This window comes from Aegilops tauschii, chromosome 6 (assembly GCF_002575655.3).
Source record: "Aegilops tauschii subsp. strangulata cultivar AL8/78 chromosome 6, Aet v6.0, whole genome shotgun sequence".
Taxonomy (NCBI): domain Eukaryota; kingdom Viridiplantae; phylum Streptophyta; class Magnoliopsida; order Poales; family Poaceae; genus Aegilops; species Aegilops tauschii.
Window position 1 is genome coordinate 476424113 of NC_053040.3, and position 17608 is coordinate 476441720.

A 17608-nucleotide genomic window follows, 5' to 3' on the forward strand; every position below is an offset into this window, starting at 1 on the left:
GCATGCCTGCTTTTGAGTATAAAGTTTGGATTATGCTCCTTGCGTTCCCCATGGATTATTAGACTGACCACTATGTTAACAAGGCTGTCTCTAACTTTGGTAAACTTCTAGTCTGGCCACGCCCGGGTCAGAACAAGGCTCGTGTTCTGGTAAAGTGTCATATTAAAGATGTTGCTGAAGTGCCACACAGCCTCTTGGTCACTAGAGTCGGAGTGCTGCCTGGTCTTGGTCGCTCTTGGTCAGTTCCAGTATATGTTCTTAATGGCAGGAATATCATCCCAGGTCTGATGGGCACGGAGGAAGCTCCTCCACTTCTTAATGCATCACCACACCCTTATGAGCTCCCCTACTACACTGCCATGCAATAGGCCAGGATTGATGAGTTGGCAGCACAAGAGGCCCTGAATGTGGTTGCCTGGAATCCGCCCGCACCTGCTGATGAGCAGATTCAGGAAAATGGGTGGCGCATGTGGCCAGTGGTTCCTCCACCCTATTCTAGTTTCAGCTTCAGATCTTTTTTTCCAATACGATGGGCCGTCTCTGATGGATGGTGTGGACCCGGAGCATAATGTTCAGGACAATTTGTCTGACGTGTGGATGTCGGAAGGGGAAATTGAAGCGGTTGAAGCCCTTGTTGACAGCTTTGTTCTTGGGGATCAGGTTGCTCGTTTGGCGCTTGTCAGAGCTGGGGGCAACTCGACCAGTCTTTCTGTTGCTTGACTCTGAATTTCTGATCTGGTTCGGAGGCATGCTCAAACGCATATACACTCCGGCTCTCACCAATGTTCAATCTGAACAGGCCATGTTCCCTCTTAACCCTTTTAGGGAAATTCAGGGTCAACTGAATTTGATCTCTACTGCTTGGTTGCTGAGTGTTGTACCTGAACCTGACTTTATGTCAGTAACCTTCTTCTCCAACTTTCTGCTGGGAGCTCAGTTAATCCCTCGCAACCTGCTGGTTATGGACAATTTTGCCATCTCTGATGCTGCTGCTGTTGATTGGGAACTTGAGAGCCAATCACCTGGTCTTAAAGCCATTACTATGCATCTTGCTGATGACCTTACAGGTGCCCAGCCCGCTTCTGTCTCAGACACTTTGCCTGATCAAGGGGACTGCACTTCAGTTGATTGCTTCCTCGTCTCAGTTTCTGCCAGGTGCCTCACGCAATGCCAAGATACCGCTGGATACCACCGTGGTTAGAAGGAGCATTAGATCAAACAAATATGATGGTTTCAAGATCAACCAAATTTCAGATGCCAAGCAAGCCAGAACCAGGGTGCGTGCCCGCGTGGTGCCTTCTGTCAGAGCCATCTCCTCTGCGGCTGCTCCTGTGCAAACTGCTACTGCATCTTGTCCACCCCCTACTTCAATCGAGGAGCTCCAACAGCTAGGTGGCTGATGCGGGATCCCTCCTGAAGAGTTGTCTACTGAGAAGCTGCTGGATGGCCAGCACTCGGCTCCTGACGAAGGAAACAGATCTTTTGTTCGACAATGAATAAATCGTGGAATGTGTTATCTTGGAATATCAACATAAACTCTGATAGCAAGCTTTTGGCTCTTAGAAACACTATTGATTCTACTGGTTGTTTTGTGCTTTGTATCCAGGAGACCAAGCGTGAAGCTTTTGATTTAGCTTTTATTAAAACCTTCTGCCCTAAACCATTTGATAAATTTGTGTTTGCGCCCTCCATAGGCGCTTCTGGTGGGATTATTACTATCTGGGATAGTTCGGTGTTTGTGGGCACACCCTGGCAAGTTGAATCTTTTGCTGTGGGGGTTTCCTTTGTTGCCACACAGTCTGGTGAAACTTGGAACCTGGTCAATGTTTATGGACCCTGCTCTAGTCAGAGAAGGGTGGATCTTACCTCCTCGTTGTTTGGTCTTAATATTCCAGATGACGAAAATTGGTTGATCCTGGGCAATTTTAATTTCATTCGTTCCACGTCGAATAGGAATAAACCAGGTGGTGATGCCGATGATATGTTCCTTTTTAATGAATTAATCAGAGCACAATCTTGGATGGAAATCCCTGTAAAGGGCAGATCGTTCACTTGGAGCAATATGCAGGATGATCCATTGCTAGAGCAACTTGACTGGTTTTTTTCCTCTTCCAATTGGACGACTGCTTCCCCAAACACGATGGTCCTACCGCTCAGCAAACCTGTCTCTGATCATATCCCGTGTGTGGTGACCATAGAGTCCAAAATCCCAAAGTCCAAACTGTTTCGCTTTGAAAACTTATGGGTTAATCACACGGGCTTTCATGACGTTGTTGCTGGTTCCTGGTCCAAACCATGTCATGCTTCTAACTCTGCTGCGCTTATCTGCAAAAAACTCAAGTTGCTGCGCTATGATCTCAAGCGCTGGAGTCGAGGGCTCTCGGCCTTGAAAACCATGATCCATCTATCTCTCTATCTATCTATCTATCTATCTATACCTCTATATATATATACCTATACTAATTTGGCACTTCCTAGAAATTACCACGTTAATTAGTAATTACCGGCCGTTCATCTGATGGGACCGAGTTATAACGATGCAGATCCACCAATATAATCTTTGCAATCTACGAAAAAACAACATAGTGTTGTTGTAAAAAAACAATCTATGCCACGTGTAAAAGACTCCTTCTCTTCCACAACTTCCACCTCCACTCAAACCAATCTAGGCAACCAGTAAAAAAACATAATCTGCCGTGCTCATATAGAACTTTAGGATCGATCCATCCTACAGAATCCTCACGCAATATGTTTCATACAGATCGGTTCCTCTATGATCCTCCTCCCGATATACTACAAAGTCTCCTTCCGCATGGGCATGACTCCGCCACATCGCAGGTCGACGTGGTCATAAAAATCATTGACCTAAGGCACATCTCCCATTTGGATCGCAAGAACACCTCAGCTGCCAGCCACCTCTAGCAAATCATGTCACTAGCCGATGGGATACTCTCCCTATACGCATATTGGTGGTTCATGGACGTACACATCCAAGAGACCAGAGCTAGAGACTCGCTTATGTATGTACCTTTCTTTTCATTAGTTTGTGATTCTTTTAGTAGGTCAAGAGAGCGCGTCATGAAACACATGTGGGTACTTATGTCTCTGCTTATCTTTTGCCTTCTAATTCGAATCTGGATATCCATGCGTCCTCTTGGTGCCTTTCCCTGTTCTCACTTGGGTAAGATAGATCTGCAAAAGACAGATTGATATGCATGGAGGTGGAAAAGATTTTAGAGCAGCGAGTTGCGCTGGACATTGCCAAGCCATGATGCCAAGACACAAACAACCAGTGCAGCTGGGACAACTTCAAGGAGGTAGAACATGTTTGATTAGAAGATAAATTAAATTATATCTGTTTTAGATACCTGCCAAGGCCACACACAAAAGAAACTTTGATTTGATGTGTCCACGTGACCTGCAGGTTTGATCAGCACCCGACCATGTCTCATGCATGAGGAGTTGGGGATTCAACATGTGCCCTGGACTGAACAAAAACATTACCAGCAGCAGGTCGGCATTATGCCCACATGATACAACTGATCTAGGATGGCGTTCACATGAGCGTTCACATGACGCCCATGTTCTTGATTACGCAGATGCCTAATGGTGAACTTTATACCCATGAAGACTGGAAAATTTTCAAATGCCTACAGGAGTTGAAAGATCAACAAGGATGTCAGCCATATAAATCATGTGTTCATAAACAAAACCGGTAGCGGTGGCGGCTGTAGTGAGGCCAGACATACCGTGTTAGGCAACTAATCTTGGTAGAATAAATCAGACTGAGGACAACATATTAAGATACACCCTCACATCATCCCAGTATGATGTTTGGATGTCTAGGAAGAAAGAGGCAATAAGGACTAGGGATTAAGTGATGTCTACCTCCGATTGAATACATGTGAATGTGACATGGATTGACATTGAAACAAGGTATTAAAAATTCCGTTTTCTCATAATCTGCAGAAGGATAAGTTGGGTTTTCATCTATGAACTTTATAGCCACATGCTTAGTTGGTGGAGCATGGTCCTCGGACATACCAGGGTAACTGATGTCCGAGAGTATGTATGGTAAATGCCTTGATGGATGTAAACAACATGGCAACAAGATGATTCCATTTTCCATATATTTGCACAGTCCATTTACGTTTTTCAAATAAGTTACCAACGACATGTCAAAAAGAAGGGCAAATCTTATGTTTTCTAGGTACACACATTTTTCATGCTTTGGTGTTCCTTTCTTCTTGGGGTTCAATGAGACAAGATTTATTTCTATCTAAGAGGCAACAAGTTCCAGATTATATCATTATTAATTATGTGCTAACACACAAAATTCCCCAAGTATATCATTCAGTCCTGTCAGTAACTTACTGTCAAGGAAGAACCCATTCTGCCGCCTGCTGTTAGCAGATTGAACCCTTCCATAACAACCTTAGCTTGGACATCCTCCTGCAGCTATGGTGCACCCTGCTGCAGGTTTCCTGTAAGGTATTATCTTGTAAAGCTTTCTTTTACAAAGCTGTCCATATTCTCCGTGACTTTAATTTTTAGTTTGAAGGGAGAGAGAAGAAAGGATGATGATCCAGCATCCAACGGCTAACTCTACAATGTTCAGAAAGCATAATATTAGGTACTTGGTGCAAGGTACAAGTATGATTTACCATGCAAAAAAAGGTACAAGTATGATAAAACAACAGTATTGTTTATTTTAGTTTTCTACATAGAAACACGTTTATTCCCTCAATTTTTAACAATGGATGATGATTCAGAATTTATAACACGATTATCAATATGTGAATTTTATTAACTCCTTCATGTACATGTAGAATTTTTTAGTAATATCTTTAGAGATATAATCCATACACTGTGTATATACGTGTACTTCAAAGGTACGACATAATGAAATTTCCATACTTGCTCTCTAATTTTTAGACAAACGATCAAAATAGTTAAGAGAAAGATCAAAACATATTAAACAATATATTATAAGGCAAGTGAGAGTTAAGACAAATATTTTTAAAGTGTAGATCAAAATAGTAGTCCAATGTGCTACAATATGACATGCCTGCATCAAATGTACAATTAATTATTATTTACAATGTTGCAAATTACCAGCCATAAAAATGTATACATTCAATTATTATATGTATGGATCCAAAAGATAGGCCATGTCTCAAATAACTATGTTAGAAGATATGCATTCCAATGGTACATGTAGCAATCCCAAATGTATTCTAACAATTCAATTGGCATAGATGAAGCAATATCATCCAGTGAGTAATGCTTAAAAAATTACTACAAAATTGAGAGATAAGAATAAAAAAACATAGTTACAATGCACACATATATCTTTCAATCGTGGTGACTATTGTAGTAAATATTCCGTACAAAATCAAAGACTATAACTCCGTACTTCAAAGACGTATTTATGAAGTTTTTTCTCCATTTCTAACTAGCCTGTGCAAATGCACGGGTAGACGACTAGTAATAGTAATGAGGCTCTTACCATCTTGATGATCTTGAGGACAAGCGTCCGCTTGTTGTCCAGGAATCAAACTTCAGGCGTATCTTGAAGCTGCACCTGAATGCACTGCTTAAATATCAGAATGAATACTGGAGGAAGAGATGCACCATCCGCTACTTCAGATTTGCTGACGAAAACACTAAGCTATTTCAATCTCTGGCAACCGAGAGGTACAGACACAATTCTATTGCAAGCCTACGTGATGGTGATACTGTGGTCAATGATCATGTTGGAAAAGAAGGGGTTTTGTACAAAGCCTATAAAGAACGCTTGGGTTCTTCTAAGCCCTCTAATATGAGGTTCGACCTCGCGAGAATCATTAAGAGGATTGATGGCTTAGCTGAATTATCAGTCCCCTTCTCGAATGAGGAAATTGATGTAGTGATTAAAGAAATGCCGGTCGACAGGGCCCCTGGTCCGGATGGATTCAACGGTTGCTTTCTTAAGAATTGCTGGCAGATCATCAAAGAAGATTTCTACAAGATGTGCCGAGACTTTCATGATGGCAATCTTGATATCACCAGCATTAGTGATGGGTACATTACCTTGATCCCGAAAATTTCTTCTCCTGAGACTGCCAATGACTACAGACTTATAACTTTGCTTAACTGCTGCCTGAAAATAGTCTCGAAAATCTTGGCTAATCGCCTGCAGAAAGTTATCCTGAAAATTATTCACAGGAATCAGTATGGCTTCATTAAGGGGAGGACCATCCAAGACTGTCTGGCTTGGACATTCGAATACATCCATCAATGTCAGGCTTCCTCTTGGGAGATCATTCTTCTGAAACTTGATTTCGCGAAAGCCTTCGACACTATTGACCACGCCCCCATGTTAGAGATCATGCGACATATGGGTTTTGATGACAAATGGCTCGGATGGATGAAAACTATATTTGGTTCTGGTGTCTCTTCGGTCCTCCTTAATGGAGTTCCCGGCAGGAAATTTCAGTGCAAGTGTGGGGTGCGTCGAGGTGATCCTCTTTCGCCACTGATCTTTGTTCTCGCTGCTGATCTCCTTCAAGCTGCTATTAATGATGCCTTTCGTCGACACCTGATTGACCTTCCAATTCCCTGCAACCGCAATGGTGACTTTCCTGTGGTTCAATACGCCGATGACACTATCCTAGTGATGCCTGCCTGCCCTGAGCAAGCTGCTAGTATGAAGCTTATCCCGGAGGATTATGCAGCCTCGGTCGAGCTGAACATCAACTTCCATAAATCTACGTTGATTCCCATCAACATAGACAACCAGCGTGCGGTGGATCTGGCACGGATTTTTGGTTGCACTGTTGGCTCGCTCCCGTTCACATACCTAGGTCTCCCGATGGGTACAACGAGACCAACTTTGCTTGAACTTATGCCGCTTGTGCATGGGGTGGAGAGGAAGATGTCCACAGCACTGTCCCTCATCTCGTCAGGTGCCAAACTTACTCTTGTCAACTCTGTTGTTACTTCAATGATCATATATGCCATGTGCACAATCAAGTTACACCCTAAGGTGATTGAGCACCTTGATAAGCTGATAAGATACTGCATCTGGGCGAAGAATTCTGATGATGGGGTCAAAAATAACTCGTTGGCTGCCTGGGAGTTGGTCTGTAGGCCGAAGCGCAAGGGAGGCCTGGGGGTCATTGACATAAAAACACAAAACATGGCCCTTTTGCTTAAGCACCTGTTTAAGTTCTACAACCACGAGGATGTACCATGGGTGACCTTGGTCTGGGATACATATTACTCTGGCAAATTCCCGCACACAGTTGCCCCCGTTGGCTCCTTCTGGTGGCGAGATGTCATGCAACTCAATGATGTTTTTCAAGGGATCACCAGCGTCACCCTTGGGGACGGATCATCCTCGCTCTTCTGGAAAGACGCATGGTTTGTTGGGGAGGAAAATACCCCTCTCGCGGAGCTTTACCCCAGGGCCTTCTCCTTCTGCCTGAATGAGGATGAATCTGTGGCTAATGTTCTTACTGCTACGGACCCAGGAGCCCTCTTCCATCTGCCACTATCTTCTTAGGCAAGAAGTGAAGTCAGAACGATCCAGCAAGGATCGATGCATGTGGCCCTGGATAGGGACTGCAAAGACACCTGGGTGTGCAATCTTGGGGGTGGCTTTTCCTCCAAGAAATTCTATGACCATTGCTTTAGAGAGATAACTGCTGATGTTGCTTTCTCCTGGCTCTGGAAGGCTAGAAGTCCAATCAATTTCAAAATGTTTGGATGGTTGCTGCTGGTGGACCGCTTAAACACGAGAGGCATGCTGAGACGTAGGCACTATGCCATTGCAGGCAACAACTACGCTTGCTTGCTTTGCCAAAACCCTCCGGAGGAAACCATCGAACATCTTTTCTTCTTTTGCCCCTTTAGCCAGCGTTGTTGGGAGAAAATTGGCATGAGATGGCCGACGTCGAGGAACAGACTTGCATTGTTGCACGATGGCAAAGAAAACTGGAGCCGTCCATTATTTATGGACATTTTCTTCACTACAGGAAATATGTCAACTAGTGACCTTCTGTCAGTGACCCTGGAAGAATTGGTCATAGATCTATGACCATTTCAGACCAATTGGTCAAAAGCTGTTCGGGGGGGCTCCAAACCCTAAACCATTGCGACCATTTTGGTCTGAAAGGTCGTAATTTCCTTACACGAAATGGTCATAAAGCAAACAGCGCTAGTCCGCTTCCTTATTTCTAGCTAATCATGACCAATATAGATGGTCATAGCCTTGTACATTGTGGTGGGTTGCTATGACTAGGCGCCACCTCATCAGTTTTGCCTATGTGTCATGTCCATGTGGCAGTTTTTGCCCTAGGTTGTGAAGCAACCTATATTTCTGTCATTCCCAAAATTCCCAAAAAAATCTCATAAATTTTTTGGGTCATATCTTCGTCAAATATGTAAAAAACCTTCCTTGCCTAGTTCAAAAATAATTCAAAAATATTCATTTTCCTATTCTGTTCAGAAAAACACTTTGTGAAGGAAGTACCACTTTGGCATGTCCAAATGGTATCCATTTTCTACAGCGCTTTCCTATGCCCAAATAACCATCCTCCACCAAATGCCAGCTCAATCCATTCATTATTTTGAGCCCAGCTTCAACATTCGTATTTATGTCCAGTGTTGTACTTTGCAAAGCAAGTACCACCTAGGCTCCTCCTTTTGAGCTGAAAATTTGTGAAGAAGGTCTTCTTAGTAACTGATCATCCTCAACCAAAACTCACGCCCATTAGCCATGTGCATTTCCCGTACCGCTAATCAAACACTTGACTGCTTATTCATGTTTGAGCATCGATCGGTCTCCTCGTGAGAATCTTATGTTGTGATTTTCTTCCTAGCACCTACCTGGAGAGTGCCCAACCCACTAGACATGCCTAGGCCGCCCAGAACACATGGCAACGCCACGGTCACGCGGTGACCACGCGGCGGGCATGCAAGTTTACGCGCTCTAGAGTTCGGGCCCTCGGCCACCGTCCAAACCTCGAGTATCGCCACCAAACCATGTATTTATGATTAAATAGGTACGTATGTAACTAGAAATGATTTTTGGAAAAAATAAATAGCAAACTATGAGGCAGCTGCAGTTCAAATTTGACCCGCTTCCTGCTGAATCGGCGGGAATTTGTCTTTTTCACCAGAGGTGGATCAAAACTTTTGACACCCAACCATTTTGTCAAGTGTGCATTAAATATGGCCTAGTATTTTATAAAATTGATTTGGTCCAATTTTGAAACAAATATATGGTAGGTCCTTCACAAAAAAAACTCATTTCACGCACTCGGAAAATGGAAAATGAATTTACCGTGCAAAGAAAATGAAAACTCCCTTAGGCAACATTGTTTGGAATTCCAAGATGCACCCTTGTGCACAATATGAGATCATTTGAACAAACTATGCCATGAGTGTGGCCATAAGATTGATCATTTGGCTTGTAAGCCATGAATCTTCACGCATGATAGCTCATTTTTTAGAACACTTATTTAAAATAATTTCCGTATTACATGTTTATAATTTTTTCTGGTATCTTGGCCACGTATGATGAAACAATGCGAAGGTTTTCCAATTTTTTGATTTTTTTGAATTTTATGCCCTTTTCAAAATGCGGTCAAAACGGCGGGCTTGACCGTTCTTAGCTAGTGGTTGAATCTTGGAATTTTCTTTGATGTTTCTCTGATTAAATAGATACTTATGTAACTAGAAATGATTTTTGGAAAAAAATAAAGAGCAAACTACGAGGTAGCTGCAGTTCAAATTTGACCCGCTTCCTACTGAATCGGTGGAAATTTGTCTTTTTCACGAGAGGTGGATCAAAACTTGTTACAACCAACCATTTGGTCAATTGTGCATTAAATATGTCCTAGTATTTTAGAGAATTTATTTGGTACAATTTTGTAACAAATATATGGTAGGTCCTTCACAAAAAAACTCATTTTGGGCACTCAAAAAAATGGAAAATGAATTTTTCGTCCAAAGAAAAGGAAAACTTCCTTAGGCAACATTGTTTGGAATTCCAAGATGCACCCTTGTGCACAATATGAGATCATCTGAACAAACTATGCCATGAATGTGGCCATAAGATTGATCATTTGGCTTTAAAGCCATGAATTTTCACGCATGATAGCTCATTTTTTAGAACACTTTTTAAAAATAATTTCCTTATTACAAGTTTATAATTTTTGCTGGTATCTTGGCCACATATGATGAAACAATGCGAAGGTTTTCCAATTTTTTGATTTTTTTGAATTTTTTATGCCCTTTCCAAAATGCGGTCAAAACGGCGGGCTTGACCGTTCCTAGCTAGTGGTTGAATCTTGTAATTTTTTTGATGTTTCTCTAATTAAATAGATACTTATGTAACTAGAAATGATTTTTGGAAAAAATAAAGAGCAAACTACAAGGTAGCTGCAGTTCAAATTTGACCCGCTTCCTACTAAATCGGTGGAAATTTGTCTTTTTCACGAGAGGTGGATCAAAACTTTTTACAACCAACCATTTGGTCAATTGTGCATTAAATATGTCCTAGTATTTTATAGAATTGATTTGGTACAATTTTGTAACAAATATATGGTAGGTCCTTCACAAAAAAACTCATTTTGGGCACTCAAAAAAAAGGAAAATGAATTTTCCGTCTAAAGAAAAGGAAAACTTCCTTAGGCAACATTGTTTGGAATTCCAAGATGCACCCTTGTGCACAATATGAGATCATTTGAACAAACTATGCCATGAATGTGGCCATAAGATTGATCATTTGGCTTGAAAGCCATGAATCTTCACGCATGATAGCTCATTTTTTAGAACACTTTTTAAAAATAATTTCCGTATTACAAGTTTATAATTTTTTCTCATATCTTGGCCACATATGATGAAACAATGCGAAGGTTTTCGAATTTTTTGATTTTTTTTTAATTTTTATGCCCTTTTCAAAATGCGGTCAAAATGGCGGGTTTGACCGTTCCTAGCTAGTGGTTGAATCTTGGAATTTTTTGATGTTTCTCTGATTAAATAGATACTTATGTACCTAGAAATGATTTTTGGAAAAAATAAAGAGCAAACTACGAGGTAGCTGCAGTTCAAATTTGACCCGCTTCCTTCTGAATCGGTGGAAATTTGTCTTTTTCACGAGAGGTGGATCAAAACTTTTTACAACCAACCATTTGGTCAATTGTGCATTAAATATGTCCTAGTATTTTAGAGAATTTATTTGGTACAATTTTGTAACAAATATATGGTAGGTCCTTCACAAAAAAAACTCATTTTGGGCACTCAAAAAAATGGAAAATGAATTTTTCGTCCAAAGAAAAGGAAAACTTCCTTAGGCAACATTGTTTGCCATTCCAAGATGCACCCTTGTGCACAATATGAGATCATTTGAACAAACTATGCCATGAATGTGGCCATAAGATTGATCATTTGGCTTGAAAGCCATGAATCTTCACACTTGATAGCTCGTTTCTGAGAACACTTTTTTAAAATAATTTCCGTATTACAAGTTTATAATTTTTCCTGGTATCTTGGCCACATATGATGAAACAATGCGAAGGTTTTCCAATTTTTTGATTTTTTTTAATTTTTTATGCCCGTTTCAAAATGCGGTCAAAATGGCGGGCTTGACCGTTCCTAGCTAGTGGTTGAATCTTGGAATTTTTTATTTTTCTGTGATTAAATAGATACTTATGTACCTAGAAATGACTTTTGGAAAAAATAAAGAGCAAACTACGAGGTAGCTGCAGTTCAAATTTGACCCGCTTCCTTTTGAATCGGTGGAAATTTGTCTTTTTCATGAGAGGTGGATCAAAACTTTCTACAACCAACCATTTGGTCAATTGTGCATTAAATATGTCCTAGTATTTTAGAGAATTGATTTGGTACAATTTTGTAACAAATATATGGTAGGTCCTTCACAAAAAAACTCATTTTGGGTACTAAAAAATGAATTTTTCGTCCAAAGAAAAGGAAAACTTCCTTAGGAAACATTGTTTGCCATTCCAAGATGCACCCTTGTGCACAATATGAGATCATTTGAACATACTATGTCATGAATGTGGCCATAAGATTGATCATTTGGCTTGAAAGCCATGAATCTTCACACTTGATAGCTCGTTTCTGAGAACACTTTTTAAAAATAAGTGCCTTATTGCAAGTCTATAATTCTTTCTGGTAACTTGGTCACATATAATGACACAATGCGAAAGTTTACCAATTTTTTAATTTTTTTAAATTTTTTATGCCCGTTTCAAAATGCGGTCAAAACTGCGGGAATGACCGTTCCTAGCTAGTGGTTGAATCTTGGAATTTTTTTGGTGTTTCTCTGATTAAATAGATACTTATGTACCTAGAAATGATTTTTGGAAAAAATAAAGAGCAAACTATGAGGTAGCTGCAGTTCAAAGTTGACCCGTTTCCTGCTGAATCGGCGGAAACTTGTCTTTTTCACTAGAGGTGGTTCAGAACTTTTGACATCCAACCATTTGGTCAATTATGCATTAAATATGGCCTAGTATTTTATAAAATTGATTTGGTCCAATTTTGCAACAAATATTTGCTAGGTTCTTCATAAAAAATCATTTTGGGCACTCGAAAAATAATTCTCTTACAAAAAACTTATTTCTGAGAACATTTTTTATGATATTTGCATTATTCAAAGTTTGTTATTCTTACTGAAAAGTAGGTCACACTTGGTGACACAATGCAAAGGTTTTTTTATTTCTATTTGTTTTTTATAAATTTCCTAGTCCGTCAAATAGCAGACGTGATTTAACATCTTATTTTCAATCAATTATGACCAATTTAAATGGTCTTAAAATCATCAAAGGGGTACTGCGTTCTGATTGGTCCAAAACCATCTCACGCGGATCATGGCTTAGCACCGTCGGATGCGCCCGGATCCAACGGCAGCCCACACCCCCTCGTCGCTCTCGCCCCCTCCCTCTCATCCTCGTCCACCCACGAAACCCTAGATCACTTATCCCCATCGCCGCTGCCGCTCCCGCTCCCTTTTCCCCATCGCCGCCACCGCCCCCGCTCCCGGGGCCAGAGCGGGGAGCGAGCGCACGGGCGAATCGCCAGCGAGGGAGAAAGCTCAGGCTCGGCTTCGGCCGCACCGTGCCGTGCGGCAGAGATGGCGCCCTCCGAGCCGCCCCCGCTCCTCTCCCGCCGGCTCCTGGACCTGATCCTTGCCCTCGCCGCCCTCGTATCCCCCACCTCCGCCGCCAGGAAGATCCCGGCCTCCGTCACCCCAATCTCGCGGGACCTCTACCTCCCCCAGGTACGGCGCGGGAAGGTGCGCCGGAAGCGGATGCGCAGCAGCGAGTACGCCGTCTCCACGCGCGTCGCCGCCATCATCGCCTCCAAGAGCTGCCACAAGACCGGCAAGCGCCGTGGCTGCGAGGGCGCTTCCTCCCTCCCCCTCCTCGTCACCGGGCGGCCACCCAGCCAGGTACCCGTCCTCGCCGCCCTTCCGCCCTTCGCCGTCGGTGATTATTTCTCTCGCTCGTATGTTGTCGCATGCCTAGCTAGGTCGATCCACACACTGTGATAGATGGATAGATCTGCTCGATTCAACTCACCTTTGCGCCCTGCTTGGTTTGATTTCGGGACTCTAGCTCGTATGATGAACTTGATTATTTCTCTCACCCATATGCCGTCGCATCTCTAGCTCGACCGCGCGCTGTGATAGATGGATCGATCTGCTCGGTTTCGTAGTTAAGCATGTTGGCTTAGCTTGATTCGATTCTCCTTAGCGCCCTGCTTGGTTTGATTTCAAGCCTGTCAGTGAACTGGTTGTTTTGGTCTCTGTATGTATGTCTCTTGGGCGAAACTAGTTTTGCCGGTCCTTACTGAATTAACACTATCCTCTGCAAGTTAATTCTCTCTAGTTTAGAGAGATGATCTGGTATTGTCAGCAAATTGGAGATGCAAAAGTGCCAATCGTCTAATGGTAAAGACTGAAGGCCTCCTTGCGGGGCCTTCTCATGTAGGTTCGATTCCTATTGGGTGCTTCTGCAGACAACCCCTTGCATCTCCAATTTACTCTGACCCTGAATTACCTTGTTAAGTATTTGCCTTGCCTACTAATCTTGCCCTTCCAGATTAGATCATGCTTGGCTACTTGACAAGGTATTCTGGTCTGTAGATGCATCTTATTCCTGTTGAGAATCGTTTGGATGCATCCTATTCTGGTCTATTTTTTTATTATTGACCTGTTGCTGTTGTCAAACTACTATTGTCATTAACCTGCTGTTGCTGTTGTTGTAGGAGAAGAAGGAGCACACCCAGGAGAAGAAGGAGCAAGCCCAGGAGAAAAACAACGAGCAGGAGAAGAAGGCCCTGGATTGCTGTTGCTGGAGTGTTTACGGAAACATGATCTTCTCCCATGTACAGTGCGGTCACATTTCATGTCTACAACTCTCCATCAATGCACGCCGTATAGACCATTCTATGCTTCTTTCTATTAGGAACAGTGTAGAAGAGCATTCATATGTTAGATTAAATCAGTAAATTGAAGATAACACAACTTACCCTGTTGGTAAAATCAGTAAATAGACAAATATTCTTCTTTATAAGTCTGTTTGCATTGGATGTACATAACTGTCGTTTTTACCTCTTGCATATTTAACATACATGACAATAGTAGTAGGCTATTGAAATATATGCAAAGGTAGACACGATCTTTGCTGCTTGTGTCTTAAATAAATAAATAAAATTATGTAATGATGATCTGAAATGTCACACAGGTGACCATTGGTGCTGCCACCGCCCGTTGTGCCAGTTGGAGGTGCTGCTGCTGCATCTGGTGGAGTTGCAGCTGCCGCTCCAAAGGGCAACCTTCATCAGACACAACCCCATAACAGGGCCTCAAGGTTCTGTTCCCCATCGCCCCTCTTTCTAAATTACTGAAATGAAAATGGCCAGGCCTGATGTGCCTCCTGTATCTATTGCTCGTTTTATTATGATTTGATTCACCAAGAGTGATTCTTCTACTATCTTGTAGTAAGATTAAATGGAACAGCGAGGGATGTTCCTAATTCGGTTATTGCTAGAATAATTCATCAACTTGAGATATGCGGGGATGTTCCGCCTGTCCTTACTGAAGAAGATTAGAATGGAATTAATTGAATGGTCCCTTTCATCATGCTTAATTAGCTGTAAATGTGCCCCCCTTACTGAAGAAGATAAGAATCCATATGTGTTATGCAAAATTAACTTTGTCATCTTGTAAGTGCTCTAGGCAGTGTCTAGAGGGTGAAAAATATGAGAACAAAAAAGAATTACTTGATTAATTTACAACATCCATCCTTTACTCCGTCCGTGTCATTGTTGTTTACCCCTGGGAGTATTTTTAACTTGAAAATCTCTGGTGAACTGCCATTTGGAGTATATTTGCTTTCCCTGTTAATTTTTTGGGTTACTCCATCTTGCTCTATTAAGTAAAATTTGATATGTGGAGTAGCAGCAGTAAGCTAGACCCTCCGTCAATAGACTACACCACAGAGGTCACCCTCATATGGATACCTGAGATGTTCCTAACGAATAAAAATGCACCTGTTAGTTTAATTCAATCATGCACCTAGTAGTTTAATAGGTACTATTGATTGAATATGAATGTTATTCCATATACTCAAATGGAACTTCGATCTGCTGTAACTTTGAATGATGGTTTTTAAACCTTGTCGTGTATGTGAAACATTCCATGCTCGTTTGCTGCTAAGTTTGTCATATGTGCCAATTCAATTCCCAATTTTGATGAATAGCCATATTCTGGATAAGTAGAATGATCTGGTTAATAATAATAATAAGTAGAATGATAATATACTGGTGTATCTTTACTTTTTATTTTAAAAGTACTCTGTATTCTATCAGTGACATACCTTTTGTTCTCTTTTGAATGCTCAGATGTCTTGCATCAGCCTGTCATTGCTAAGGGAGAAGCGGGACTTGGAGAAGAAATCTTTCCATTAAGCAGATTACATGTTTGGTTGCTGTGAAGTACCAGATAGGCTAGTTCTATTTTTTTCACGATCCTGGAGTATTTCAGCAGCGCCATGCAAATGCAGTAGTGTAAGGTTTCTGATTCACCTTTTGTAAAAACTTAGTTAGCCCGCAGTCGGTCAGTAGTAGCTCAGCCAGCCAGCCAGCCTCATATAGTATTGCTAGAATGAATGGTTGTAATATAATAACATTGCACGTTGCTTTGAAAATGTATCAGAACTGGGCTAGGCCCAAGATAGCTTGTGGTGTGATGTGTTGTAATGTCAATGGCATAATATTTTTTTTGGATTGGATCAATTTTTTCGGAACTGGGCTAGGCCCAAGTTATATTGGACAATTATTTTTGAGGGAAAAACATGAGAGGCCCAGCACAGAAATGGCCCAGAAAAATACATGATCAAAAAGAAAACCTGCTGTTAAAAGGGCCATGCAAAGAAATCAAAGGCTGAATTGTTGGGCCAGACCCATGTAGCTAATAAAAGCACAGGAAAAAATACATTAAAAAGGCCGAATTGTTGGGCTAGCCCATGTGGAAAACCGAATTGGACTGGGCTGATTCTTGTGCCACATCAGCTTGCCACGCTGGATGCCTACGTGGTCTGGGGAGGCTGCTAGTGACCAACATTTTGGTCGAAGAACCAACGACCTTTTACAGAAGGTCGTTAATTTCAGTTTACGACCACCAGCTTTTGACCTTCTGTTGTTGGTCAAAAAAAAGGTCGCAAATGAAAAAGAATGACCTTTCAGCGGCCAATAGTGAGGGTCACAAGTTGACATATTTCTTGTAGTGCTTGTTGGCTGCTTGGAGTCTGTGGATTGAGAGGAACAATGAGCACTTCAGAGGGGTCCCGCACTCCTTCCGTTCATGGTTGGTCAGATTCAAAACCCTGTTGGGTCTTTTAGTGCACAATTGTAAAGAGGGGTTGCGCCCCTTCTTAACTACTTACTTACGAGGCCCGTGAGCCGCTTGTTTTGTCTAAGGCTTTGGCCGGGGGGCCTTTAAACACCCACTTTGGAACACCTGATGTAACTGGTTTGTGAGTAATACAAAGTCAGTGGGAGCCTCTCCAACAGTCGTTCATAGTCAAAAAAACATTAGAATGCCTTAGCTAAAAAATCTTTAATACGTCCACAATCAACAGCTAACCCTGAAATAATCCAGAGACATTAAATGGCATTGCTTAAATTTATCAGTGGCATTAGACTGAGTGCGGCATTAGTTAAATGTGGCATCACTTTAGCAGTAGCATTGGTTGACTTTACCGCTAGAGTTATACTAACAGCAAAAAGGTGGCAATAAGAGCATGGGAGACCCATTCGAACAGTGGGCGCACCAGTACGATGTACCTCCACGGACGCATAGAGTGGTGAGGGAGGTATGGTTTCCCAGAGCAACAAATATACAGGTAGCATATGTCGATTACGTCCCATTTTTGTTCTCTTTAGCCACCTTTTTCCTATGTGAGGACAACAAACCGATCGACCCGGTCATTCTCTATTGCGTTGTCATGCCTTTCTACCCTTCTTCAACCAAGAGACACGAGACTCGTTCCTTAGCTACTGATTTTCCCCTTTTCAACCTAGATGCCGGTTC

General features: G+C 41.9%; 2 protein-coding genes across 4 annotated transcripts; both read left to right on the forward strand.

Annotated features, from left to right (window-relative positions):
• Nucleotides 1–405: 405 nt before the first annotated feature.
• LOC141026219 (uncharacterized) lies at nucleotides 406–7546 on the forward strand. The gene is made up of 4 exons (XM_073502216.1): nucleotides 406–660; nucleotides 800–1144; nucleotides 1607–1732; nucleotides 5609–7546. The coding sequence occupies exons 1-4, from the start codon at nucleotides 406–408 to the stop codon at nucleotides 7544–7546; spliced, it is 2664 nt and encodes an 887-aa protein (XP_073358317.1).
• Nucleotides 7547–12976: 5430 nt separating this feature from the next.
• LOC109780887 (uncharacterized) lies at nucleotides 12977–16302 on the forward strand. Of its 3 annotated transcripts, none has more exons than XM_020339481.3 (4): nucleotides 12979–13462; nucleotides 14281–14449; nucleotides 14760–14885; nucleotides 15919–16302. In XM_020339481.3, the coding sequence occupies exons 1-4, from the start codon at nucleotides 13145–13147 to the stop codon at nucleotides 16008–16010; spliced, it is 705 nt and encodes a 234-aa protein (XP_020195070.2). In that variant the 5' UTR covers nucleotides 12979–13144; the 3' UTR covers nucleotides 16011–16302. The 3 variants fall into 3 exon arrangements, with proteins under 3 accessions (XP_040248970.1, XP_020195070.2, XP_040248969.1); XM_040393035.3 differs by having other exon boundaries at nucleotides 12982–13462; nucleotides 14281–14400; XM_040393036.3 differs by lacking the exon at nucleotides 15919–16302 and having other exon boundaries at nucleotides 12977–13462; nucleotides 14281–14405.
• The last annotated feature ends 1306 nt before the right edge of the window (nucleotides 16303–17608 follow it).

Excerpts from the sequence above, each read along its gene's own strand:
- LOC141026219 (XM_073502216.1), top strand. The coding sequence starts at position 406 with ATGTGGTTGCCTGGAATCCGCCCGCACCTGCTGATGAGCAGATTCAGG. Across the intron at positions 661-799 it reads GCTTTGTTCTTGGGGATCAG|GCCATGTTCCCTCTTAACCC; the intron begins GTTGCTCGTTTG and ends CAATCTGAACAG. Across the intron at positions 1,145-1,606 it reads TTGATTGCTTCCTCGTCTCA|GAGACCAAGCGTGAAGCTTT; the intron begins GTTTCTGCCAGG and ends CTTTGTATCCAG.
- LOC109780887 (XM_020339481.3), top strand. The coding sequence starts at position 13,145 with ATGGCGCCCTCCGAGCCGCCCCCGCTCCTCTCCCGCCGGCTCCTGGAC. Across the intron at positions 13,463-14,280 it reads CCGGGCGGCCACCCAGCCAG|GAGAAGAAGGAGCACACCCA; the intron begins GTACCCGTCCTC and ends CTGTTGTTGTAG. Across the intron at positions 14,450-14,759 it reads ACTCTCCATCAATGCACGCC|GTGACCATTGGTGCTGCCAC; the intron begins GTATAGACCATT and ends AATGTCACACAG.